Source organism: Schistocerca americana, chromosome 3 (genome assembly GCF_021461395.2).
Source record: "Schistocerca americana isolate TAMUIC-IGC-003095 chromosome 3, iqSchAmer2.1, whole genome shotgun sequence".
Taxonomy (NCBI): Eukaryota; Metazoa; Arthropoda; class Insecta; order Orthoptera; family Acrididae; genus Schistocerca; species Schistocerca americana.
The window spans coordinates 293,003,123-293,030,229 of NC_060121.1; the positions used below are offsets into that span (position 1 = coordinate 293,003,123).

The 27,107-nt window shown below is 39.6% G+C and overlaps 1 protein-coding gene across 1 annotated transcript in view; it reads left to right on the forward strand.

The window, feature by feature from the left end:
• The window catches only part of LOC124605388 (glutathione hydrolase-like YwrD proenzyme), a 148,214-nt gene that overhangs the window by 98,899 nt on the left and 22,208 nt on the right, over window positions 1-27,107 (forward strand). Inside the window, exons 8-9 of the mRNA XM_047137028.1 lie at window positions 9,728-9,893; window positions 15,262-15,432. Of these exons, the coding sequence (XP_046992984.1) occupies window positions 9,728-9,893; window positions 15,262-15,432 (337 nt within the window). The remainder of the gene's footprint in view (window positions 1-9,727; window positions 9,894-15,261; window positions 15,433-27,107) is intronic.

Here is a 27,107-nt window from a genome sequence, read left to right on the forward strand (position 1 = left end):
TCCCTCATTTTTGGGCATGATGATGGATAGTGGAAGCCATGGTAAAGGATCTGAATAAATGGGGCAGTTGTTTTAGTTCTGGGGTGATGCTGGGTGATTGAACCTGTGGAGGAACGAGCATAGGATGTCTTGAACCTGGATCCAGGTCATGAGGATACTATCAATGAACCTGAAGCAGGCAACAGGTTTGTGGTTTTGGGAGACTTGGAAGGTTTCTTTTAGATAGTTGATTAACAGATTGACATAGGAGGAAGCCATACAGGTGCCCATGGGTGTGCTGCAGATTTGTTAATATATCTTCCCCTCAAAGGAGAATTAGTTGTTTAATAAAGGAATACACTGTCCATTGTAAGCCCTATTGTGCATTATTAAAATTGTGCTATTAGCTAATTTTGACTGTGAGCCATTATCAAGCACATTTGCTATGTTATGTATTACATATCATACTCATCACATTCTTTTATATCAGATACATAAAACAAGAAGTTGTACTCCATCATAACAAGAGTTGTGAGGATGCAGCACTCAAAATATGTTATTATGGGGTATGATTTATGTATGTGACATAAAAGAATGTGATAAGCATGATATGTAGTACATTACATAGCAAATGCTATGTTATAGTTCTGGGTGGAGATTTTAATTTGCCGGATATAGACTGGGAGACTCAGACGTTCATAACGGGTGGCAGGGACAATTTTTTTAAGTGCTTTGTCTGAAAACTACCTTGAGCAGTTAAACAGAGAACCGACTCGTGGCGATAACATATTAGACCTTCTGGCGACAAACAGACCCGAACTATTTGAAAAAGTTAACGCAGAACAGGGAATCAGCGATCATAAAGCGGTTACGGCATCGATGATTTCAGCCGTAAATAGGAATATTAAAAAGGGTAGGAAGATTTTTCTGTTTAGAAAAAGTGACAAAAAGCAGATTTCAGAGTACCTGTTGGCTCAACACAAAAGTTTTGTCTCAAGTACCGATAGTGTTGAGGATCAGTGGACAAAGTTCAAAACCATCGTACATAATGCGTTAGATGAGTATGTGCCAAGCAAGATCGTAAGAGATGGAAAAGAGCCACCGTGGTACAACAACCGAGTTAGAAAACTGCTGCGGAAGCAAAGGGAACTTCACAGCAAACATAAACATAGCCAAAGCCTTGCAGACAAACAAAAATTACGCGAAGCAAAATGTAGTGTGAGGAGGGCCATGCGAGAGGCGTTCAATGAATTTGAAAGTAAAGTTCTATGTACTGACTTGGCAGAAAATCCTAAGAAATTTTGGTCTTATGTCAAAGCGGTAGGTGGGTCAAAACAAAATGTCCAGACACTCTGTGACCAAAATGGTACTGAAACAGAGGATGACAGACGAAAGGCCGAAATACTAAATGTCTTTTTCCAAAGTTGTTTCACAGAGGAAGATTGCACTGTAGTTCCTTCTCTAGATTGTCGCACAGATTACAAAATGGTAGATATCGAAATAGACAACAGAGGGATAGAGAAACAATTAAAATCGCTCAAAAGAGGAAAGGCCTCTGGACTTGATGGGATACCAGTTCAATTTTACACAGAGTACGCGAAGGAACTTGCCCCCCTTCTTGCAGCGGTGTACCGTAGGTCTCTAGAAGAGCGTAGCGTTCCAAAGGATTGGAAAAGGGCACAGGTCATCCCCGTTTACAAGAAGGGACGTCGAGCAGATGTGCAGAACTATAGACCAATATCTCTAACGTCGATCAGTTGTAGAATTTTGGAACACGTATTATGTTCGAGTATAATGACTTTTCTGGAGACAAGAAATCTACTCTGTAGGAATCAGCATGGGTTTCAAAAAAGACGGTCATGTGAAACCCAGCTTGCGCTATTCGTCCACGAGACTCAGAGGGCCATAGACACAGGTTCACAGGTAGATGCCGTGTTTCTTGACTTCCGCAAGGCATTCGATACGGTTCCCCACAGTCGTTCAATGAACAAAGTAAGAGCATATGGACTATCAGACCAATTGTGTGATTGGATTGAGGAGTTCCTAGATAACAGGATGCAGCATGTCATTCTCAATGGAGAGAAGTCTTCCGAAGTAAGAGTGATTTCAGGTGTGCCGCAGGGGAGTGTCATAGGACCGTTGCTATTCACAATATACATAAATGACCTTGTGGATGACATCGGAAGTTCACTGAGGCTTTTTGCGGATGATGCTGTGGTGTATCGAGAGGTTGTAACAATGGAAAATTGTACTGAAATGCAGGAGGATCTGCAGCGAATTGACGCATGGTGCAGGGAATGGCAATTGAATCTCAATGTAGACAAGTGTAATGTGCTGCGAATACACAGAAAGATAGATCCTTTATCATTTAGCTACAAAATAGCAGGTCAGCAACTGGAAGCAGTTAATACCATAAATTATCTGGGAGTACGCATTAGGAGTGATTTAAAATGGAATGATCATATAATGTTGATCGTCGGTAAAGCAGATGCCAGACTGAGATTCATTGGAAGAATCCTAAGGAAATGCAATCCGAAAACAAAGGAAGTAGGTTGGAGTACGCTTGTTCGCCCACTGCTTGAATACTGCTCAGCAGTGTGGGATCCGTACCAGATAGGTTTGATAGAAGATATAGAGAAGATCCAACGGAGAGCAGCGCGCTTCGTTACAGGATCATTTAGTAATCGCGAAAGCGTTACGGAGATGACAGATAAACTCCAGTGGAAGACTCCGCGGGAGAGACGCTCAGTAGCTCGGTACGGGCTTTTGTCAAAGTTTCGAGAACATACCTTCACCGAAGAGTCAAGCAGTATATTGCTCCCTCCTACGTATATCTCGCGAAGAGACCATGAGGATAAAATCAGAGAGATTAGAGCCCACACAGAGGCATACCGACAATCCTTCTTTTCACGAACAATGCAAGACTGGAATAGAAGGGAGAACCGACAGAGGTACTCAAGGTACCCTCCGCCACACACCGTCAGGTGGCTTGCGGAGTATGGATGTAGATGTAGATGTAGATAATGGCTCATGGTCAAAATTAGCTAATAGTATTATTTTAATAGAGCACAATATGCCTACACCAGACAATGTATGCTTTTAATGAACACTTAGATACTGTGGATTCTCATGGGAGCAAAATTTTCAGAATTATTTGTGTGTGAGGATGTAAATAGTTAAATGAATAAAGAATGTGTTGGTCAGTTTGGAGTCATAAGGGCATTGGGAGAGGGATGTTTGATAGCACCAAGACCATGAGGTTGGAGGATGATGGTGAATGGTATCAAGAGTGATGAGTAGTTGTAAAAGGTGGCAATGGGATGGGGAGAGTCAAGATTCAGTGAAGGAAGTGCTTCATATCTTTTATATGAGAGGCTAGGCTAAGGGCAATTGATTGAAAATTCTCTCAGGGAGAGTACAGTAACCAGCTACATGGGGTATCCAGGATTGTTGGTTTCATGGATTTTGGGAAGCATGTACAACGTGGATGTGCTTGGACTTTGTTGGTGTGAGCAAGAAGATTAATCTGGAGAAAAGATTCTGAGATGGACCTATGAATATGAGCAGAGATTGCCATATGATCCCAGCCAGCATAACCTATAGTCCCTACTAAACTAAAAAATGAATGAGACTAAAAAAATATTATCACAATGAACAAGTTTTAAAGCTGCCAAACAGTAATGGGAACTACTTGGCAGAGTGAAGACTGCTTACACTTTCATTCGTGTTGTGAATCAATCAGCTGTGGCCACCTTTTGGTGCTATAGTTATTATGTCTATCACTTCACGATTATGGAGAAAGAGCATCTGATGTTAAAACTCAAAGATGTCCTCAAAGTAGCACAAGCAGAATTTTAACAGTTGAGAGCTGCAGTTGGCAGCTGTGAAGTTATGAACGTGATAGAAGACTGTGCTGTAAGCACCAATTTTGTGGGTGTGCTGCTTCATAATTTGCATGTGAAATTTGTGCTCAATTTGGCCACTATGGGTCATCTGGCCTGATAATATGATAGCAGTTGTGTGCACAGCCTGCTGGCTGCACCTCCTGATGGAACTAAAGGCTTTGTAGGCTGGAGCACAAGGCTTGGCCAGCCACTTGTGTATTGCTAATTGTACCTTGTCTTCCATGTTTGTGTATGGTTCAAGCAATAAATTACAGTGTTCTTGGGTTAGAATACGTTTTTGGTCATGAGGATGGGATTCGACGCCACATGTTCCACTTCAGTCATTGGTCCTTTAAGTTTAATTTCCTTGGAGGCAGTGCTTAAATCTCTTCTCACGCAACAGTAGGTGCTGACAGTCACTATTTCCAGTACAATGACTTCAGTGGCACAACCTACAGCCCTGTCAACAACATATTCACTACCATTCACTTTGTAACACGGTGCAGCAAAAGCCTGAGACAAATTAAAAATGCCTTCAGCAACATTTCAAGGCATTTGCAGTAACAGATGTAAACTTGTGCAAGGTCCTTCTTTTGTTGTGGATTTAACCTCACATGTATCAGTTGTTCTGTCAGTTTGCCCCCTTACAAGAAGCTTCAAGTCTTTCTTTTTATCAGATGTATGAGTTACTTTGTACCTGTCATTGCGAACACACTCACATTATTGATGCTTGTGTGGAGTTTTACCACTGCCAAAAGTGGCAAAAACGGTCATACAGGGCATGGGCAGCAGAACTAATTTTGTGACAAATGTTCATAAGGAGTACCATGTAGGTCATATGGTTCATGATGCAATCATACATCTTGCTTCAAATAGGGAAATTCAACAGTGAAATTCCTGCTCTAACAGAATTATTGAACACGGCTCAGTCATTTGACGTTTTATGGGCTGCAGGTAGTCAGATAGAAGCCTGGTCCAAAGTTTCAGAAATCAGTTCCTCTCACTTCTTGTAGCTTTCAGTCAGTTTCCAAGGGAATGTAGATGCCAAATTTCTTAGCATCTTATAAGTAATCATCATTTGCAACAACAACAGTCTGCATCACAACAGCAATGATGTCACACTCCGCTGCCTCCGTGCCCATAGTGCTTCATTCAAAGTGAATAGGCCACATGTCCCAACTCCCAGGAAAAGTGTAATATGTGCTATAAGAAAGGATACATTGCTTCTGTATGTAACTCCTTTCCAAAATGAGTAAGAATGAAACAAACATGGATGTGAACAGTGTCAGTGGTGATGGTGTCTCAAAGTAAGGTATAAATTGAAGTGTGTGTGTTTAACAAACCATTGAGAATGCAGCAGCACATGGTGCACATGGGTGCTGCAACAACATTGGTGAATTCTCAAACCCCGTGTATGTGGGTTTTCCTCCTCTGACTCCAGTATCATGGAGGCTGGTGTGTTATAACAAACAACAGATTCCCATTCTTGGATAGTTTTCTGCACCTGTGATTTACAAGTCTGTGGTTCATTCATTAACACTCTTATTTGTAGATAATGCTTACACTGAAAATCATTTGGTTTGGATGCTTTCAAACAGTTTGGATTCTCCATGGGTGATAAAGTGCATTTGGTTTCTGATAAAGTTCCAGATCAACAGTTAGATCCTCTCTGTGCCTAATTTTCCTCTCTCTGTCCTCAAGGACTAGGCTGTGTAACAGAATTTCAGGTTTATATTATGATGGAACAATCTGCCTGCCTCCCTTTTTCCAGGCCTACCCAGTAACTTTACAGGATCAAGTAAAAGCAGAAGTAGATTGTCTTCAATCCCTTGATGTTACTCAACCTATTTCTTCCAGTGAATGGTCAAACCATTGATCATAGTCAGAAAAACCTTCTGGAAAATTATGTCTTTGTGATGATTTTAAAAAATCTATCAATGCATGGTGAATCATTGATACCTATCCTTTGCCATGCTCTGATGAGCTATTAGCAAAATTATCAGAGGGGTGGGGGTGAGTGGGGAGAGGGGAGGAGGGGTATTACTTTTCAAAGATTGACTTGGCAGAGGCATATGAGAATCCAAACGTCTTCTAGTTATCAATACCCCACATGGACTTCATCAATACCAGCATTTGCCTTTTGCTGTGGCAAGTGCACCAGCTATTTTTCAATGCTTTTTAGAGAAACTTATTGCATCAGTTTTAATGACCTCCTTTGTTACACACTTTGGATGACTGTTAATTGTAATAAATGTTCATGGAGTAATTAAATATTTTTGGCCGGGTCTAGTGGTAGTTTTAAAGAGAAATTACTCATCTGGTTTTTCAGGTTCTTCTTCAATCCATTGCTTGGATTTTTTCTGTCTGGAAGCCAGGTTCTCTTGTAGGCCTGGAAGCCCTATAGGTTGACGTGTTTGTAGAATAATGCAGACGACAAAACTGATTCATATGTAATTTTCATATTTAATCGTCCTAGATGCCTTGCTGCCACAAATATACAATGTTCACTCAGTGAAATACATTCCATTTATATGCAACTCCAGAAAACCTTACATTTCTCCTTCCTTCCTTCCCGCCACACACACATGCAAGCCAACTGCACCGAGTTAACATTGTTCCAGAATACATCAGTAAAGATGTAGTCATGCTTAAGATCAAAACATAGAATAGTAAATCGAAAATAATTTACAAAAAAATGAAATTTACTCAACTGTACAATAGAACAAATTATGATAACATATATTTACATAAACAAAAAAACATATCTTTCTCTAGTACAGTAATTTTTTTAAATTTGATTTTTAAATCACAGAGGTTAAGTGTGTGAGCACGACATATTATACAGTTGGAGTTTAAAACATTTCAAATAAGATAAAAAAAAGGGTAATATCATAAATTTAAGAAGATACATGGTCCAGACAGCTTATTGCACATTGCCCCCCCCCCCCCCCCCCCCCTTGCCTGCATTCCACTGCGAGGGAAAGCCTCGCAGGCGTGCAAGATGTTTACAAATTTGAAAAGTAGAACATGAAGTAATACAAGCTCCTTTAAAAAAAAATGTCCTCGTAAGTTTCTGTGGTCTGAATAGTTGAAGGCTGGTGTGCGTTGAATTGGAGTGTGGTATCTGATGGTTCTTCATACTGCTGACGGTCTTGATAATTTTTTAGGAGTGGACACAGCTCCCAGGCTATTTCCCACAACATTTTGTAGTGTATCAGCTTCAGGATCCAAAATTCTCTAGTCACGTATATGAAACATTTCATGAGCAAATTACAAGATAAGCAAGGCTCTCAGAATTAAAAAAAAAAAAATAAATAAATAAAACCCAGAGAAAAGTCAAAATTACTTCTTAACTGATGTGAAGATAAGTGAGAAGAATACTTGGTATTCTCTTAGGCGAAAGCAAATACTAACTCATCTTGAAAAAAAATTTGGAAAAGGTCACTTCTCACAGAAAAAAAAAATTTAGATTTTGTCAGACGTAATTATGCTGTTGAATTTTGTACAGATACTAATTAGCAATATTCTAGAAAAAATACTTATAATAAGACAAAATTGTAAAGTAAATATAATGTATTAGGTGTAACGAGACTAAAATCAACACTCAACAATCAGTAAATTTTAACTTGGATGCAGAAAACTATCAGATAAATGATTTGTTCTCTTATACGCTTAACTTCTTAAAGCTACTCAATTTCTGAAAAGTTGATACTATTTTGTAAACAGTCGTTTCTGTTACTTTTGAAATATACCATATCTCAGAAGCAAGTCTTCTGTGCCTTTTTGGCACTACCATGGCTCACAATACCATTTCACACGGTCAATAGTTCATGAAATACTGTGTGTAGTATAGACACTACTAAAACGTCAAGGCTTTTGTTAAAGTTCTGTGAGCTACATAAGCACTATTCAGTTCCAGGATACTAGATTATATGTATAGTGGTTCAGATGAAAGTCTGGTGTGCTAACATGGCACAACTTCAATTGGGAATATCATGTAGTTTATTTAAACACACAGCTAAGTTCACTATCAATTTGTTTCAACCCATGGCTGAGGATACTATGCAACATCAATGAAACAACTTATATTTATAAGGACTATGGTGAGTGTCCATGGAATATATCATGTAACTAACACTTAAAGCACAAAAATGAAAATTTCCTGTCCACATCATGAGGTTACCTGAAATTTACATATCATTTCTGGTTGAAAATTCACTTAAAGCTACATAGAACTGGAAAATGCCCACTTAGGAAATATACAAAATTATATACTTTCCACAGATGATATTACGTATCAATTGTTTGGGAAACACAATGAAACACCATTCAACAGCAGTCCATGTTTTGTGGTCATGGAATCATCCCATTTCTGTTTCAGTATTAACAGGGACCTATGCTTGAGACAGTAGTTTTGTAGTTCTGCTGTAGGTAATCTCCAACCAAAGGTGCAGTATGACACAGAATATTGCAGGGAATCCATTACTTGTTCTCAGACAGCTGGCACTGACCCAAAAGGCTCACCTTGTGCCCTTATGGTGATCAGATGACATCAACCAGAACCTTGACAATGAGTGTGCCTGCCCTCACATTCCCATGCAGTTCAGCACTGGACCACTGTCACATTCAAATACCACACAGATCTGGATATTGCATGAGTCAACCAGCCAGCTAATTGGATACCCACGATGAGGTATCTCTCAAAATCTTTCAGGTGCTGAGTGAGCTGTATCACATGAGTACATGGCATCTCTGCATTCTTCACAGTGATCACTCAGCATCTGATATTATTCATGCACTTTATACACCCTATTAGGCCTGGTAACAATGCTGACTATGACCAACACTAATGTGCTCTGGTGGTTTTTCTGTCTGTCACAGAGAATGGCAACACTAATCATTTACAAATCCAATTATGGTGTGTACTTGTACAAAGTTACATTGGCATCCATTCATATCTTCTGGGTGCTATACTTTTTTTGTCAGGCAGTGTACATTCACTTCTTCATAGTATTTCTTATTAAAAGTAAAAATAAAATTGTACTTTTTTTATTCACACAACCACAATTGAAAAAAGAAAAAAATACTAATAGGTTTTGCCTCCTTATCCAGAATCCTAGGGAGGTCCTATAATCTAGTGAGAAGGTCTTCAAAAAGTTCCTGTTTAACATGAACCATGCTGTATAGAATCCCTATAAATACAAAAGCAAATGCCTTGTTATCCACTCCTAAAATGTATCTGATCATCTAGATTTAAATACCTGAAGAGTCTTATTAATTGTTTGGCAAGCACCAATTTCTATTGTAAAGTGTTTTATTCCTTTGTCATCTCAATAGAAGTTATGAGATAAATATTGGTAAGCTGTATTGGTAGGTATCAAGTCATTAATAGTACATAAATAGCAGCTATTTAATATAATTGATGGAGGAGCAGTTATGCTTCAAGATAGTGACATTCCTGTTAAGCTTAGCGTAAGCAAGCACAAATAATTATAGCAGTTAAATGGTATTCAGTTATTAATGGTATTTCTAACAATGGTAACTTGTTCAACATCTCTGAAGTGTCTCTTTTATGATGAGATCTTTGGAACATGGCAAAAGAATTAAGTAATTAATAAAGGGCTAATAAATGGCACAGAAGTATTGGTCATCACAAGGGTGGAGGCTGAAGATAGCTCTCAGCAGTGGTAACAATCTATGAATTACAGCTTTGCTGGTTTAAGAAGTTGGAGTTAGGTGTATGAGAAAAAATTAAGTAGTCAAAGAAATTAGATGTACTATTGTATGCAAATAGGAAGAATATTATTTTAACATAATAATAATTGTGATAAAAATTTGTTTAATTGTTCTTTTTTACATTTAAGGGCAAGTGATTACCCTGTCCATGGGGATCCAGATATAAAACAGATGTCAGATACTGTTTACATGACAGTCACAGATGCTGAAGGAAATGCATGTAGTTTTATTAATAGCAATTACATGAGCTTTGGAACTGGAATTGTTCCTGAAGGATGTGGATTTGCTCTACAGGTAAAATTTTTCTATGAGTAAACATCAACTGAAATGAAAAAAATTAACTTTATAATGACAGTATAAGCTACATCAACCTAGAGACCAAGAGTTGGATCGCTGGTGTGAAAGAATGTGTGAAGAAAACAGAAGACTGGAAGAGAGTGGAAAGAGAAATGTGGTGGGAGGACAGGCAAAGATGCAGTCTTATGTTCCAAAACAGACCCAGCCATGAGCTGGAAGCTGTAGAATACGATGAAGCATATAAGCTACGTCAAACTGCAAGAACTTCTTAATCATTACTTGATATTAATTAATCATTTTCTATCAAATGAAAACATCTATTCAGGTAGCTCAATATTGCACATCAAGGACTATAAATGATGATCAAAGATGGTTATAATTACCGAAGCTGTAATAATTACTTGAAAATAGGACACACACACACACACACACACACACACACACACACACACACTACATATAACATGAAAATGTATTGCAATAGTGCAATAAATTAATTCTATTTGATCTTGCTTTAGGAGCAGCAGTAGTTTTTGCACATTCTTGCTTCAAGTCTGCTGCACTTCACATGATCTAAAAATTATGTGACTGAACAGCAGCTAGAAGCAGTAATCTAATAAGAATGCTCTTAGTGATTTATAAAACATCAAAAATGAGGGAATAACTTGAACATTTGTACAGCAATATTTGTAGTTTAGGTTTAAAGGGCAGCTGTCCTTACTGGCGGGGCACAGAAATTGTCTTTTGTTTGGTATAACTTTCATACATATTCAAGTTTTTATTTGTCTCTTTTAAATTCATTCCTACATATTTACATGTTTCTAGAATAAAAATGAAGAAGATTGAGAAGTGCAAAGACTTTTGAAAAAAGGCCCAATAGGAATTTGCTTGTGATGCATGGCACTTTGGTCTTGTAACTCTTTTCTGGGTTAAAGAGATGACAGTTAGCAGTTGTGCAACCCTGAAACACAATTCAATACTGTAGAATGTTGTGGAATTGGGCAAAGTATGGAGTTTTAACAGTGTGGACGATTGCTTTGTGTGCATGTAAATGTAGGCTGTAGCATACTTTCTTAGTGTCATATTTGTTTTTATTATGTGTGTGTGCCATATTTACATAAATTCTGTAGCTATTTTATTCCCTACTTCTTAATTCCTTCCAAGCAATTCTACAATGGCATGCTGAAAGGTAATGCCTCCAACTGTTTTTTTTAATGCTTAAAGATTTTTAAAACAAATTTTATTAACATTCTATATCTTCATGCTTCATGTCTATATATTTATTTCTCATCATCGTCACACTGGCTATGAACAAATTTCTCCCATTGAATGACCAGTTTCTTGATACCATCACTGTAAAACGTCTGACTTAATTGACAAAGTCACAACCTCAACTCTGCTTGTACTGCTTCATCACCATCAAAGTTAAGCCTATGAATGTGTTCTTTAAGTTTTGAGAACAAATGAAAATTGCTTGGCGCCAAATTGGAACTGTATAGAGGATGATTGATGACAGGGAACTCAAGGCATTGGATTGTTGCAGATGTTTTAGCACTCATGTGTGGTCTGACATTGGCAGGCCGAAGGAGAGGGTGATCTGTATGAATGATCTCTTCAGATCTGAAACTTGATTACAGCATCCTGTTTCTCACACACCAATATAGTTACATTGCACACCACCATGTAACACACTACAGTTTAGACCCCTCTAGCAGCATAAGGCTGTAAATATGTAGACATGAAGAATAAAGATGTAGAATGTTAATAGCATTTGTTTTATGTAAAAAGCTTTTAAGAGTTTTCACATAAAATATTCAGAGGAATTACTTTTCATCACACCCTCATAATCTAATTCCTTTCAGTTGATATTTGACCCAGAACATTCATTGCCACTTTGCATTTATATTCTATTTTCTGTTTTCTTACAGTGCCCTAGTATTCTTTACCTGTCTGCTACATATAAATTACATACTTCACACAGTATCTGCTATTCCTTGCCCATAATTTTTCTTCTCTTTCTTTCTTCTTCTTTTCTGAATTGTGTAAGTGCGTGCAATATATCCTACATTGATGTAACTCCCCCCTCCTCCCCCCTGGATCTTCAACCTTTGTTATTCCCTGTCCATCAAACACCTATCCCCTCCCCTGCTCCCACTCCAGCAGTACACAGCCTTCTATTCCTCCTCTATGCCTCTCCTTTTCTGCCCCCTCCCCCCCCGCCTCCTGCTCCTATCCTCACACCTGCAGCTAGCTGTCCTATCCTGTCCCCACCTCATCTCTGCATGCTCCCACAAGCAGCACTTTACCATCCCCCACTTTGATCCTGCAATCCCTCCCCCTCCCCACCCAAGCCTCCTTCTTACTACCCAACACCCAGATTTTTGCATGAATGTATGCATGGTGTCTACTTTAGAAGAAGACATTTTGGCCAAAAATTCACATGTTTCGCAATCATTTTGTTGTGCCTATCTGCTACTCAACATTCCTTCTATACGGTGAGGAGAAATCTATCCTTTTCATAATATTGACATTAGAAATTGATATTTATGACAAAATACTTCACGGAGAATTAACTAATGCATAAAGCTAACTCTTTCCCTCCTCTCTCTCTCTCTCTCTCTCTCTCTCTCTCTCTCTCTCTCACACACACACACACACACACACACACACACACACACACACACACACACACACGAAAAAATATCATGTACTGAAGTTGTTCACAGTCACATCTTTATTATGAATATTATTTATGTTGTTACATGTTTATTCCAAAGCCTTTCAGCCATGTCATTATATTGTACTGTCTTTTGCTTGTGTCCTTGCATAATTATACAAGGGGTACTCAAAAATTTGGGAACAGCATGAGAAACACATGCTTCAGTGTAAATGCAGATGCTAGCCAAGCCTGCAGGTTGCACTGTTGTGTTTGACCATGAACGACACCTGTGCAGTGTAGTCAGTACATTTCAAGTATCAGTTACAGTCAAGACAGTGTTCATTGTAGATGTGGGTGCATTATGTTAGATCTCAGTGCATTCGAATGTAGGCAAATTGTTGATGCTAGTATTATGTTTGCTTCTGTAGCCAAGGTGGCTGGAGTGTTCAGTGTTTCAAGACACCATATCAAAGATTTATACTGCCTACAGGAAAAGCAGCAAAACATCATCAGTCAAGTCACAACACAGACAAAAGAGTTTGTTCAATGATCATGATGGAGAGTCAATGAAGAGGACTGTGCTGAAAAATAAAGAGATGTCACTTTCAAACTGAATGTCACACTCTTGAACACTGTCAGTACCGAAACGATTTGAAGGGGACTTGGTAAGCAAGTAACTACAAGACAAGCTAGAATTCCCAAATCACTCATTAGTGTTACAAATGCCCATAAAAGAAAAATGTGGTTCCAAAGTCACAAAACCTGGACTACGGAGCAGTAGAAGAAGACATTTGGCAGACGAGTCTTGCTGCATACCGTTTCCAACTTCTGGACAGGTTTACATCCCACTCGTGGAACATGGCAGGCTCTTGCCAGTCAGGTGGGTAGCCATATCATGGTATTTCATGGACGCCATGGTTACTCTGGAAGGTTTCATTACTGCCGAGGATTACATGAGTATTCTGGCTGATCAGGTCCATCCCAAGGCACATTATTTGTTTTCCAATGGTGATGCTGTATTCCAAGATGATAAGGCACACCTTCACCCAGCTTGCATTGTTCAGTGCTGGTTTTGTGAGGCCGAGAATGAATTGTCGCATCTCCCCAGGCCACATCAGTCAATCTCAATATTACTGAGACTTAGTGGTCTATGTTGGAGAGAAGGATACATGATTGCTATCCTCCTTCATCATTGTTACACAAACTTGCCACTATTTTGCAGGACAAATGGTAGAAGATTCCCTTGGAAACCATGCAGGACCTATATTTATCCATTCTAAGATGACTGGAAGTGGTTTTGAATGCCATTGGGTTTCCTATGCTGTATTAGGCATCATAATTTGCTGTGTTTTTGGTGTTTCCATATTTTTGTCCATCCCCCTGTATGTAGAGAACTGAAAATGTAGTACCTATTTCATTACAATGTTGTGTTTACTGGGATACTTCATATTTTTGGATTTTTATTAGAAATCCACAACTTTATTTGTATTTCTTGTAAGTGTGACTTTTTCAGTACTTAATTATATGTGTCTGACTTACTTATTTATGTTTTGTGTTCAAGGTGTCAACTATGACCATATGAAGGCTGCAGGATTCCTCAAATACAAAACATTTGTAAATCTGTTAGACAAGATAAAGCATGTTCCATAATCTTTTCAGAAGTAAATTATTTGTATTTAATGGAATAGCTTCTCTGTTGCTTACAGGCTGAAATTTAACAATTATTACAATAATGCAGTATTATTTGGTGTTAACAGTACTGTATTACAACAAATGGCATATTACATGAAAATGCACTCTCTATTTTTGTGACTGTTGTACAATAAATGAAGCACTTGTTACAAAAAAAATGTTTGCAATGCAAGTTTTGAATGCACTGTTTATGCAACGTTAACCATAAATTATCCATCATTATATCAAAGCACAGAGTTATAAAAATCCCCGTTACTGCAAACAACAAATGTTGAGTTATTCCAAATGTGTACTACATAAGATGGGCAACAGTAAGCACATTTTTGACATATGTTTATATTTTTTACAGAGCAACCATGTAGGCCTATAGCTGATAAGTGAACAACTTTATATTCTTAATGGAAAATCCAGGATGGAATGTAACAATATTAGGAGAAGGAAAGTTGCTACTCACAATATAGCAAAGGTGCTGAGTCACAAATAGGCACAACATAAGAACACTCACAATTATAGTTTTCGGCTGATAAGGTCTTTGTCAACAATAGACACATCTATCCACACAATCATACACACTCCACATGTCGTGTGTGAGTTGCGTTGGTATGAGAGAGAGAGAGAGAGAGAGAGACAGAGAGAGAGAGAGTGTGTATGTGTGTGTGTGTGTGTGTGTGTGTGTGTGTGTGTGTCTGCGCGCACGCACACGCATGCGTATGTGTGTCTATTGCTGATGAAGCCTTAGCGGCCGAAAGCTATAATTGTGAGAATCTTTTTGTTGCATCTATCTGTGACTCAGCATCTCCGCTATATGGTGAGTAGCAAGTTTCCTTCTCGTAGTATTGATATTCTTATTGATAATTTTCTTCTTTACTTTCCAAGTAAAACAAATAAACAGTGTAATGACAGGATTATTTTCTCCTCATTTTTCCTAGCATCTGAACCTTCGAACTGAATAAACAAAAATTGCTAAGTGAACTCACAAACAAAAACTACATAATTTAAATGTGTCTGTTCCAGAATCGTGGGGCCCTATTTACTTTAGATCCAACAAAAAACAATGTTCTTGCTCCAAAGAAGCGCCCACAACACACAATTATACCAAGCATGGTAACAAATGCTGAGACTGGCGAGCTTTTGGCTACATATGGCATAATGGGTGGATTCATGCAACCTCAGGCCCAAGTCCAGGTAGATCTCTTGTTGAAGAATAAATCTGTGCAATATGTGAATCACGGTGTATCTTGGACTGAATGCGTGAGATAAACAAACATATGCAATAGTCATAAACAAATGTGATCACTGAGGAGTTGGTGTGATATAATATGTAGTAAATAAGTCATTGATGCATTGGATGGTTTAATTCCACAGGACCATAGCTTTGTCCTGAAAGATCTAATTTATGAATTTATTTATATATTTTATGGGTAAACATAGATTCTGAACTACATAATAACTGATTGACTGACTTTTTATCTGACCAGTTTTATCATACAGCACAAATTATGCAAGTGATACTCAACAGATCACAATGAGGATACAGTCATATTTAGTGTAAACAAGAATGAAGTGAAAATAAATAGGTGCATATTCTTATGGCCTACGTTTTTCAGGAATTGGTTAAGAACATGTCAAAATATGGATACACTAATATACAGTATCAGCAAAATAAGCAGGCAAATTATTATTAAGTACAGTACCTGTTTTTACAATCTAATTTTATCTGTAATTGCTCAAGTAACAATCATTTTTTTACATATACCTATATTCTTTTACAGCATGGAAACAGTACAGTATTAGACATGGCTTTAGCTTCATTTTAAACACTGGATAAGCAGCACTTTTTATTTCTTTTGGTATCCTATTGTGTAATACGATACCAACATTAATTGTGCTCCTCTGATTGCATGTTACCCTACTATATGTTTGGTGAATATCTCATTGTCTTGTGGTACAATATTTATGTACATTCTTGGTCTGCAATAATGTGCCTGCTTTCAAGAGGAAGTCCCTACTGAACAAGGTAGTTTCATAAATGAATAAGCATGGGGCATTCAGAACACCAAGCTCAGTAATATAAAATTTGCATGACTCTATTTTTTTGAGGTCACAAATTATCCTTAGAGCTCATATTTGCACTCTAAAAGCATCTATACTATGCACGGAATGTCTCCATAAAAATGATTCCACATCAGTATACATTCACTTTCACAAAATCTCACAAAATATGGAAGAAGTTATATGTGAAAAAATGAAGGTAATATAATTTACTATAACTTATTCCTGGAAAGTTGCCAGAACAAAGAATAGACTGGAGAAATATTTTCTAACTGCCATACATTGTCAGTTGTATCTTTTTGACTCACTATACACCCATTATTTATCTCTTTATTCTTCACCCTTTGGACTCTGAGGGGCATCTGTACACTTACATTGAAATATATGTTGGTAACTTCCCTTGCGAATTATGACAGAAATTAAGATGGGAGAGAAGATTTCTTTTTGATCCTGCTAACTCAACTATTATTTTGTACTGTGAAGATAAACTCTACATATTAGCAGTCAAATCGCAATCAAAATGTTATTGCTAATTAAAATTGCATCATTTATAGTGACAAATACATTTCAAAACATAGAAAATTTGGTTAATACTGAATTGTAATTAAAACAGATAACAATTTCTGGGGAATAATTAAAACCAGCAAACAAGAAAAAACTGTGAACAATAAGAAACAATTAATCTATATTTTATTTTATGGCACTGCACATTACGTGGCAGAGATTAAACTACATTTTGCACAGTACTTTTGCACAGGAGCATGCACAGATGAATATCAGCTCGTTAACTGTGTCGTCTGCATTTGCTGTGCTGCTGTCCAAGGCTGCCACACAGATCCCTGTTGTGTTGGCAGAAGAGCCAACACCGTGTTACTAGTGGAGGCCGAAATGCATGCATTTTAGCTCACGCAAGCTGGAGTGAGGAGGGAAGAACTATACTGATGTGAGGTCTGGAACACGACAAGGAATTAGAATTCAGAAAGCGGACGTATTTAGTTTGATACTTAACTTTAATCCATTAATGATGAACGTCACTCTTGATGGTACATGATTCACAATATTGTTTGTTCAGAATGCAGTCTTGAAGTAATTAGTTGCAGTAACTGAATATGGCGCCTTGCTAGGTCGTAGCAAATGATGTAGCTGAAGGCTATGCTAAACTGTCGTCTCGGCAAATGAGAGCGTATGTAGACAGTGAACCATCGCTAGCAAAGTCGGCTGTACAACTGGGCGAGTGCTAGGGAGTCTCTCTAGACTAGACCTGCCGTGTGGCGGCGCTCGGTCTGCAATCACTGACGGTGGCGACACGCGGGTCCGACGTATACTAACGGACCGCGGCCGATTTAAAGGCTACCACCTACCAAGTGTGGTGTCTGGTGGTGACACCACAATCCCCCCTTGGGGAGCAGAGCTCAGTAGGTTCGAGCACAAAAATGATACACCTGCAGCCAGCTCATGTTTGTGCTTCATGTGCTTGGGATGATGTCAGTGCAAGCATGGTGTCAGCGGTGCATAATGTCAGTGTGAGCACAAAGGTGGCAGAGTGTGATGTCATGAGCAGATGGTGGCTTGTGTGGAGGTGTGTTCCCACATGGCCCACTAGAAAGGCAGTGCCTGGCGGCGCTGTGCAGGAACTATCTGTGGCAATGAGCGGCTGCAGATCTAGAGTGAAGATGTCAGCTCAGAGAACACTGATGCCTGAACAAACTCTGGTTTACTGGTATGAAGGATAAGAAATGAAGCATTGGTGTAGGTGCAATGTCTGTAACACTGAGTTCATATACAAAAAAACAAGGTCTCATTAACTGTGGGAAAAAACTTAACAAAATGTTCAAGGAGACACAGTGTTCAGAAAACACAGGCACAAACCCAGCATGGAAGCATGATGCAGCACTCAATCCAATCCTGGTGCTCATGGCAGCAGAGATTTGGAGAGTTTAATGCACGCAAACACTCTGTTGTCGGGTCTCGAACACAACTTCTGGATCTGTGGCAGACATACCCACTGGTGGTGGAGGTGGTGTCTGGAGCTCAATGAGGCATCCCAACATGGGAATAAGTGCAGGAATTGATCCGGCCTTGACACCCAATGTGGCAACGGTACAGAGATGTGATGGTGATTCCAGGAGCTGTGACACGCAAACAGTCGGTGAGATGGGTAGCAGTATCTATAGCTTGAGTGGAGATTTGTTATCAACTGATGAGAAAGTCAGTACTTGTTAAATGATGATTTTCAACTCAGATTACTTTTTGAAGCAGTGTATTCTCAATGTTCCACATGTGGAATAATTCCTCTTCTTTCCACATGATGCATGTGCTCTTCCACCTGTGTTAACATTTGCTACCGCATAAATAGTGCCCTTGTTGAGCAACTGTAATGCAAGTTAGAAACATGGAAAGATGCTCTATCCACTGATACATGTCTGTTTTCTGTATGTCTTGCAGTTCTTGTGCAATCATCTTTTGAAACCCCAGAGGTACTTACAAAAAACCATATTCCTTCTCAGTGGTGCAATTTGTTAACAATGCTGAGATCCCTCATCTGCCAAGATCGCCCTAAATGACCCATATTCCATGCATGGTATTTGTGTGATTATATTATTATCCACTAGAAGGTAACCAATGGACTGGGCTGTGTTAGCAGCATAGAAGTCTACTCGACCACTATAGAAGTTGCAGTGTTCTAAGTACAAATCACATAGTTTGTGAACCAATTGATGTTTATAAGAATTTTATGACATATTCTGCATTTTACTGGATGCTCAAATATATTTTTCAAATTACAGGATGAGTAATCTTAACTCTGAAACTTAACTACAAAGAATGTTAATTTATTATTAGATTCTTTTTCTTTTTTTCAACTCCCAAAAGTTTAGTTTCATCCATTTTATGTAGTACATAATGATATAAAATTTAAAAAGTAGGTTAAGAGCATGATTATTGTTGGCTGATTTTTTATTTGCAGGCATTTTTTTGGAAGTTCCCTTTAATTTTTTTCCCAATTGTTTGTTTCATGCTTTGTTATTGTTTTGTTAGCTTTACTTTATATATTTTTTGTTGATAATGGGAAGGCCTATTAGAGCTGCAGCTAAAAAAACTGTTTACAGCAAAAGCAACAGATGAAAAAGGTATGGCTTGAAAAAACTAAGGAAAGAAAAGCAATCACGCATAATGCAGAAAGTAACTCCATGAACAAAGGTTATCTGAAATGTGCAAGTATGAAAATTTTAGGGCGAACAGAAGCAAAATCAAACTTTATTCCATGCACAAGATAATGTTACTGTATGTGCTGTAGACACAATATAAGAAAATAAATCAAACAAATCTACTCAGCATGCAGTAGTAGGAGAAAAAACATATAAAAAAATAAAGGAAATGTGGAAATTTTCGGAGCCAGTGGCTCCTTCCTCTGGCAGAAGGTTTGAAGGGAAAGGAAGAGGGTTGAAGGTAAAGGACTGGTGAGGTTTAAGAAATGGGGTGAGCTACAGAAAAGTCACCCTAGACCCTGGGTGAATGGCAACTTATCCCTGGTCATGGGAGACTTACCAGACTGCTGTCTCCTCTGATACAGGGTTCTGGGTGACTTTCTGTAACTCTCCCCATTTCCTGAACATCACTTGTCGTTTACATTAGACCCTCTTCCTTTCTCTTCAACCCTTCTGCTAGCAGAAGGAGCTAATAGATCAAAAAGCTTGCACATTTCCTTTGTTTTTTTTATATGCATTTTATCTTGCTGCCACTTGGTGAGTAGGTTTTTTATCTATCCAATTATCTTATAGACAGAGTATAAGGAAATTTGATGGGATTTATATGTTTTACAAACAGGTAGCAGATCAGTAGCTACTGTACTGGCACTTAACCACTAGGATAATGAATATCTGATGATGGTCACATTAGTGAAACTCGTCAAAATACATCAGATAGTTTATGACCTGTTGCTGTGTCCTGTGCATTAATTACAAGAGTCACTATGTCCCTTGCATTTACTACAAAGATTACAAAGATGTCTTTTGTTAGTACTAGCCTGCTACTTATCCACAGTGGCATGGGGCCATCCTAAATGCAGTCTTTATCAAATGCTCCAGAATCATTAAAACTGGTCAATTTATTTGTAGTTCTGCATGACTAAACATAATGTGCACACAGTGAATTGATAACCTGCTCTTTTTTGCAAGCTGAAAAATTGGAACAGGCACCCTTCAACAAGTTTCAAAACAAATCTTTTCCTCAACACCACCTCACTGTCCACTTGTGTCTGAATACCTAGGTAATGAAGACACCTTCCCATTTGTACTCCTAATACTCATCTCCTTTTCATTTTGGTTCCCTTCTGAAATTGGAAACGGACGAATGGCCGCCAATGTAGTACCTGCTATTTGTGTTATCTGCAATACATTCATACCAAAGACAGTGAGGAGAGTACTGGAACAAGTCTACATGCCATTCATGGAAAACAGCTTAAATCTTAATCTCATGTACGGTCATATTATGAAAGATAGATTGTCAGCATTTTTCTATGTCTGTCAGAATGTAGCAAGGGAATAACTGAAATGAAACATGTTCATGTTCATGCATGCAACATTACACTGGGCCACTATGGAACCAGTCATAACAAAGGAGGACAGACTGGGCCACTGTGGAACCAATCATAACAAAGGAGGACAGGCTATATATAGCAAAAAGGGAAGTTAAGTCCCAGGCCCTTCAGGATAGTGAATATTGTGCTGAACAGTTGACTGAATGCTATAATGGTAGTGCACCAGGAAACATGTGAGGTTGTGGTACTGGCAGTTTATAGGACACCAGAAGGATGTATTTTAAGCTTCAAAAAGCATCTGGAGGCACTTTTAATAAGATTATGCTGACTTAATCAGCAAATCATTGTTTAGGGAGAATTTAATGTCTATTTTCTGTCAGATAGCACTGAACGACAGCATTTACAGTTGTCTATGGCCAGCTTTGGATTATTTGGCGCAATGAAATTACTTATTACTGCTAAAGGACACAGTGTTAAAGCCATTAACAATTTGCTTTTAGACCTAAGAAACTTCAGCAATTTACCGCTGCTGCTTTGTAAAATATTTTATGAGTTATGAATAAAAAAACACATGACACTGGTGTAATATTCTACAATATTGTAAATGAAGTACTGGCAGAGAAAAACCAGAAGGCCTTTGGTAGCATGCCTCTATACACAAAAAAGTGTAATTAATATAAATGTGTGTAATAGTTTGGAAGTAGAATATGTAACCAGTATCACATGGTTTTTTTTTTTTTTTTTTTTTTTTTTTTCCCCATACTGCAGTGATTTAGCTATAAAACCAGCAGTCAATGGTTTATGTTACGGTACCATAATGGTCACTGTCAAAGATTAAATAGTTAGGTGCAGGTACATATCATGGAAGAAACGTATTGCGTCTTAAAATAACAAACAATGACTTGATAATGGCATTTAAAAAGGAATTATGGGGTAAACAATGGGGAGACATTTTTTAAGGCAGACAGTGTAGACTGAAAATTACCATAATGGTCACTGTCAATGATTAAATAGTTGGGTACAGGTACATATCATGGGAGAAATGTATTGTGTCTTAGAATAACAAACAATGACTTGATCATGTCATTTGAAAAGGAATTATGCGGCAAACAATGGGGAGACATTTTTAAAGCAGACAGTGTAGACTGAAAATTCACCTCTTTCTAGAATGTTATGTCTCATATCCTCTAAAATAAACAAGTATAAAGTCAGACAGATTGAAGAATAAGGAATGATAATCTTGGGATTAAATTATATTGTGCTAGAAAGAGAGATCTCTGCCTAATCAGAGAACAAGCTATAGTCCAGAATTGAGATCCATTACCACCAGCACTGGAAAATTCTGTAGTCTGTTATTAAAAAAGCAAAACATACACACTGTACTGAAACAATTAAACACCCACAAATGAATTTCTGGCAGAACTGGGAAAAAAGCGTTTGGTAGCTTGCCTCCACACATGATAAAAATTGTAATTAATATAAAAGAGCACACTGATGGTTTCAGAATTACATCAAATCTTCATTCTTGCAATGCAAGAATGTGCAATGACATCCATATAAAAAGGTAAACAAGTCGTATCACAAAAAAAGAACACACACATCCAGGTTACAACAAAATCCCAGAACAGAGAAAGAAATACAATAAATTGTCATGATTTAAGCAGGTGGTAAGCAGATTTTTTAATACATTTTGTAGTTCATCAGATAGATCTATACACTTTTGAATGCGGCATTGTGTATGGTACTATACATACTTGCATTTTTTAGCTATGTGTTTTCTAATGAACTTCATATGAACTTCATGTATGTATAATGTTTCTGCTTGCATAGACTACTACTACTACTACTACTACTACTACTACTAATAATAATAATAATAATAATAATAATAATACTGTTATTGCTCTCTCTCTCTCTCTCTCTCTCTCTCTCTATATATATATATATATATATATATATATATATATATATATATATATCTGCTTGTGTCTGTATATGTGTGGATGGATATGTGTGTGTGTGCGAGTGTATACCCGTCCTTTTTTCCCCCTAAGGTAAGTCTTTCCGCTCCCGGGATTGGAATGACTCCTTACCCTCTCCCTTAAAACCCACCCACTTCCTTTCGTCTTTCCCTCTCCTTCCCTCTTTCCTGATGAGGCAACAGTTTGTTGCGAAAGCTTGAATTTTGTGTGTATGTTTGTGTTTGTTTGTGTGTCTGTCGACCTGCCAGCACTTTCATTTGGTAAGTCACATCATCTTTGTTTTTTTTATATATATATATATATATATATATATATATATATATATATATATATATATATATATGTGTCTGTATATGTGTGGATGGATATGAGTGTGTGTGCGAGTGTATACCCGTCCTTTTTTCCCCCTAAGGTAAGTCTTTCCGCTCCCGGGATTGGAATGACTCCTTACCTTCTCCCTTAAAACCCACATCCTTTCGTCTTTCCCTCTCCTTCTCTCTTTCCTGATGAGGCAACAGTTTGTTGCGAAAGCTTGAATTTTGTGTGTATGTTTGTGTTTGTTTGTGTGTCTATCGACCTGCCAGCGCTTTCGTTCGGTAAGTCACCTCATCTTTGTTTTTATATATAATTTTTCCCACGTGGAATGTTTCCCTCTATTATACACTCCTGGAAATCGAAATAAGAACACCGTGAATTCATTGTCCCAGGACGGGGAAACTTTATTGACACATTCCTGGGGTCAGATACATCACATGATCACACTGACAGAACCACAGGCACATAGACACAGGCAACAGAGCATGCACAATGTCGGCACTAGTACAGTGTATATCCACCTTTCGCAGCAATGCAGGCTGCTATTCTCCCATGGAGACGATCGTAGAGATGCTGGATGTAGTCCTGTGGAACGGCTTGCCATGCCATTTCCACCTGGCGCCTCAGTTGGACCAGCGTTCATGCTGGACGTGCAGACCGCGTGAGACGACGCTTCATCCAGTCCAAAACATGCTCAATGGGGGACAGATCTGGAGATCTTGCTGGCCAGGGTAGTTGACTTACACCATCTAGAGCACGTTGGGTGGCACGGGATACATACGGACGTGCATTGTCCTGTTGGAACAGCAAATTCCCTTGCCGGTCTAGGAATGGTAGAACGATGGGTTCGATGACGGTTTGGATGTACCGTGCACTATTCAGTGTCCCCTCGACGATCACCAGTGGTGTACGGCCAGTGTAGGAGATCGCTCCCCACACCATGATGCCGGGAGTTGGCCCTGTGTGCCTCGGTCGTATGCAGTCCTGATTGTGGCGCTCACCTGCACGGCGCCAAACACGCATACGACCATCATTGGCACCAAGGCAGAAGCGACTCTCATCGCTGAAGACGACACGTCTCCATACGTCCCTCCATTCACGCCTGTCGCGACACCACTGGAGGCGGGCTGCACGATGTTGGGGCGTTAGCGGAAGACGGCCTAATGGTGTGCGGGACCGTAGCCCAGCTTCATGGAGACGGTTGCGAATGGTCCTCGCCGATACCCCAGGAGCAACAGTGTCCCTAATTTGCTGGGAAGTGGCGGTGCGGTCCCCTACGGCACTGCGTAGGATCCTACGGTCTTGGCGTGCATCCGTGCATCGCTGCGGTCCGGTCCCAGGTCGACGGGCACGTGCACCTTCCGCCGACCACTGGCGACAACATCGATGTACTGTGGAGACCTCAAGCCCCACGTGTTGAGCAATTTGGCGGTACGTCCACCCGGCCTCCCACATGCCCACTATACGGCCTCGCTCAAAGTCCGTCAACTGCACATACGGTTCACGTCCACGCTGTCGCGGCATGCTACCAGTGTTAAAGACTGCGATGGAGCTCCGTATGCCACGGCAAACTGGCTGACACTGACGGCGGCGGTGCACATATGCTGCGCAGCTAGCGCCATTCGACGGCCAACACCGCGGTTCCTGGTGTGTCCGCTGTGCCGTGCGTGTGATCATTGCTTGTACAGCCCTCTCGCAGTGTCCGGAGCAAGTATGGTGGGTCTGACACACCGGTGTCAATGTGTTCTTTTTTCCATTTCCAGGAGTATATATATATATATGATATGTGTGGATGGATATGTGTGTGTGTGTGCAAGTGTATACCCATCCTTTTTCCCCCTACGGTAAGTCTTTCCGCTTCCGGGATTGGAATGACTCCTTACCCTCTCCCTTAAAACCCACATCCTTTCGTCTTTCCCTCTCCTTCCCTCTTTCCTGATGAGGCAACAGTTTGTTGCGAAAGCTTGAATTTTGTGTGTATGTTTGTGTTTGTTTGTGTGTCTATCGACTTGCCAGCACTTCCGTTCGGTAAGTCACATCATCTTTGTTTTTAGATATATTTTTCCCACGTGGAATGTTTCCCTCTATTATATTAAAAACAAAGATGATGTGACTTACCATACGAAAGCGCTGGCAGGTTGATAGAAACACAAACAAACACATACATACACACAAAATTCTAGCTTTCGCAACCAATGGTTGCTTCATCAGGAAAAAGGGAAGGAGAGGGAAAGATGAAAGGATGTGGGTTTTAAGGGAGAGGGTAAGGAGTCATTCCAGTCCCGGGAGCGGAAAGACTTACCTTAGGGGGAAAAAAGGACAGGTATACACTTGCACACACACACATATCCATCCGCACATACACAGACACAAGCAGACATTTGTAAAGGCAAAGAGTTTGGGCAGAGATGTCAGTCGAGGCGGAAGTAAAGAGGCAAAGATGTTGTTGAAAGACAGGTGAGGTATGAGCAGCGGCAACTTGAAATTAGCGGAGGTTGAGGCCTGGCGGATAACGAGAAGAGAGGATATACTGAAGGGCAAGTTCCCATCTCCGGAGTTCTGACAGGTTGGTGTTAGTGGGAAGTATCCAGATAACCCAGACAGTGTAACACTGTGCCAAGATGTGCTGGCCGTGCACCAAGGCATGTTTAGCCACAGGGTGATCCTCATTACCAACATACACTGTCTGCCTGTGTCCATTCATGCGAATGGACAGTTTGTTGCTGGTCATTCCCACATAGAAAGCTTCACAGTGTAGGCAGGTCAGTTGGTAAATCACGAGGGTGCTTTCACACATGGCTCTGCCTTTGATCGTGTACACCTTCCGGGTTACAGGACTGGAGTAGGTGGTGGTGGGAGGGTGCATTGGACAGGTTTTACACCGGGGGCGGTTACAAGGGTAGGAGCCAGAGGGTAAGGAAGGTGGTTTGGGGATTTCATAGGGATGAACTAAGAGGTTACGAAGGTTAGGTGGACAGCGGAAAGACACTCTTGGTGGAGTAGGGAAGATTTCATGAAGGATGGATCTCATTTCAGGGCAGGATTTGAGGAAGTCGTATCCCTGCTGGAGAGCCGCATTCAGAGTCTGATCCAGTCCTGGAAAGTATCCTGTCACAAGTGGGGCACTTTTGTGGTTCTTCTGTGGGAGTTTCTGGGTTTGAGGGGATGAGGAAGTGGCTCTGGTTATTTGCTTCTGTACCAGGTTGGGAGGGTAGTTGCGGGATGTGAAAGCTTTTTTCAGGTTGTTGGTGTAATGGTTCAGGGATTCCGGACTGGATCAGATTCGTTTGCCACGAAGACCTAGGCTGTAGGGAAGGGACCGTTTGATGTGGAATGGGTGGCAGCTGTCATAATGGAGACACCAGCAAGCAACAGTACCTCCATTTTTTTGCTTGTGTCTATGTATGTGCAGATGGATATGTGTGTGTGTGCGAGTGTATACCTGTCCTTTTTTCCCCCTAAGGTAAGTCTTTCTGCTCCCGGGATTGGAATGACTCCTTACCCTCTCACTTAAAACCCACATCCTTTCGTCTTTCCCTCTCCTTCCCTCTTTCCTGATGAGGCAACAGTTTGTTGCGAAAGCTTGAATTTCGCATGTATGTTTGTGTTTGTTTGTGTGTCTATCAACCTGCCAGCACTTTCGTTCGGTAAGTCACATCATCTGTGTTTTTTATATATATGGACCAAATAATTCTAGCTGGCGAACTAATATGTTATGACATTAATGACATTGTCATAACACAAACCATTGGGTGTCTTTATCTCCTTTGGTGGTCAATCCACTTCTGGGAAATCTCATGCCCTCACTGGTTTTGTGCTAGACACTGTGGCATCAACTTCACAATTTTCAGCACTACATGGGCTTTTTAGGAGAGGAGGGATTTAGGGAACCCCACCAGCAGATATCAAGATCGATGCAGGTGACCTGGCTTGGATATCTCAGTGAAATAGTGCAAAATGCTGTCACAGGAGGG